Source organism: Penaeus monodon, chromosome 27 (assembly GCF_015228065.2).
Source record: "Penaeus monodon isolate SGIC_2016 chromosome 27, NSTDA_Pmon_1, whole genome shotgun sequence".
Classification (NCBI taxonomy): domain Eukaryota; kingdom Metazoa; phylum Arthropoda; class Malacostraca; order Decapoda; family Penaeidae; genus Penaeus; species Penaeus monodon.
Window position 1 is genome coordinate 25,932,980 of NC_051412.1, and position 1,267 is coordinate 25,934,246.

A 1,267-nucleotide genomic window follows, 5' to 3' on the forward strand; every position below is an offset into this window, starting at 1 on the left:
CGCCCGTAGCTCCCGGAGTCCAGCAGGTCGAGGCGTCTGTCGTCTAGCAGGTCCAGGGCGCGACGCTGCTCCTCCAAGGGCGAGAGGATGTCGGTGACGGAGAAGGGCGTGGTGTGGCGAGGGCTAAGGGTCATTAGGTCGCCGCCCGGAGGGGTCGCTGTCGACCCTACCAGGTCCTCCGGGTCGCGCTTCAGGTAGTAGGGAGTCTCCAGGTAGGCGTGCGTGGCGTGGGCGAAGGCCGGGCGGGCCGCTGGGGGCTGGAGGGAGGAGGAGGTCGCGACTCCGAGGGCCGGGGGGAGAGCCAGCGTGACGGCGCGGCGTGACGGTCGGTGTCGGCGATGCTCTCAACGCCACCAGCCAGCGAGCGAGGCTTCCACACGCGCTCTCTCCTCTTGTGTACACCTCTCAAAACGTCCCACACTCAGCTAGTAGAAAACATTGGCCACAGTGCACACACCAGCCCCGCGACCAGAGTCTTTCTGATAGAAAAACTACAAACTCCATGGACGGTTCTTCAGGGGAGGGACACCGCACTCATCGGCCAATCAACGCACGCCTTTGTCTTCCCAAAGCAAAGGGACGGTATCGAGTAGGCCCGCCCAGGCCTCTTGCTCCCATTGGTCCATCTTCGGCTACGCCCCGCCCCACGAGGCCGGCCCGCGATGCGCATGCTCCTCCCTCCCTCTTCCCCCCACCCCACGCGCCAGGAGGTCTCGTCGTCGATTTTCACTGTGAATGATCAACCGTTGTTCTATTCAAATCCAATGTGGGGCTGAAACGGCAGTTACATTCTTTATACATGAACTGATTTGGTGAGAAAGAGAGCAACTGGCTGCACCGCTCCGGATACGATAATTGCCGTAAAACTTCCGCTTGCGAGAGGCGAGGCTTTCGAAGTCGGTTAATGAGAGCGTGTTGTGCAGGTCGGCCGTGAGGACATATACACACACGTTGGGTGTCGGGGGAGCTGACGAAGGCTCAGTACACCCAGGGAGGGGGCTAGGACGGGCTGGCAGGTCTGGCAGGCTCTTGGGTGCGGTGCTAAAATCACTCGGTAATAGCTATTAAGCTCCTCGATCAACACTGTAAGGGTGGTTGAGTGAAGTCAGTTTCCCTCGCATTAAAGCCTCGCGTCGGGAAGGAATATTTTATGGAGTCGTGATTTTTCGACAAGAGCGGCTGGTTGTGTGTGTGTGATGTGGGGGAGGGGAGGTAGGAGGGGGCCAGGAGTTCCACACTAGCCTTTGAACGCACTGAACGACCGAAA

At 59.7% G+C, this 1,267-nt stretch overlaps 1 protein-coding gene across 1 annotated transcript in view; it reads right to left on the reverse strand.

The window, feature by feature from the left end:
- LOC119590373 (homeobox protein Nkx-2.1-like) overlaps positions 1–625 on the reverse strand; it is a 39,643-nt gene extending 39,018 nt beyond the window's left edge. The window contains exon 1 of the mRNA XM_037939042.1: positions 1–625. This exon is cut by the window's left edge and continues 161 nt beyond it. Coding sequence (XP_037794970.1) covers positions 1–134 — 134 coding nt within the window. The 5' untranslated portion in view covers positions 135–625.
- Positions 626–1,267: the final 642 nt, after the last annotated feature.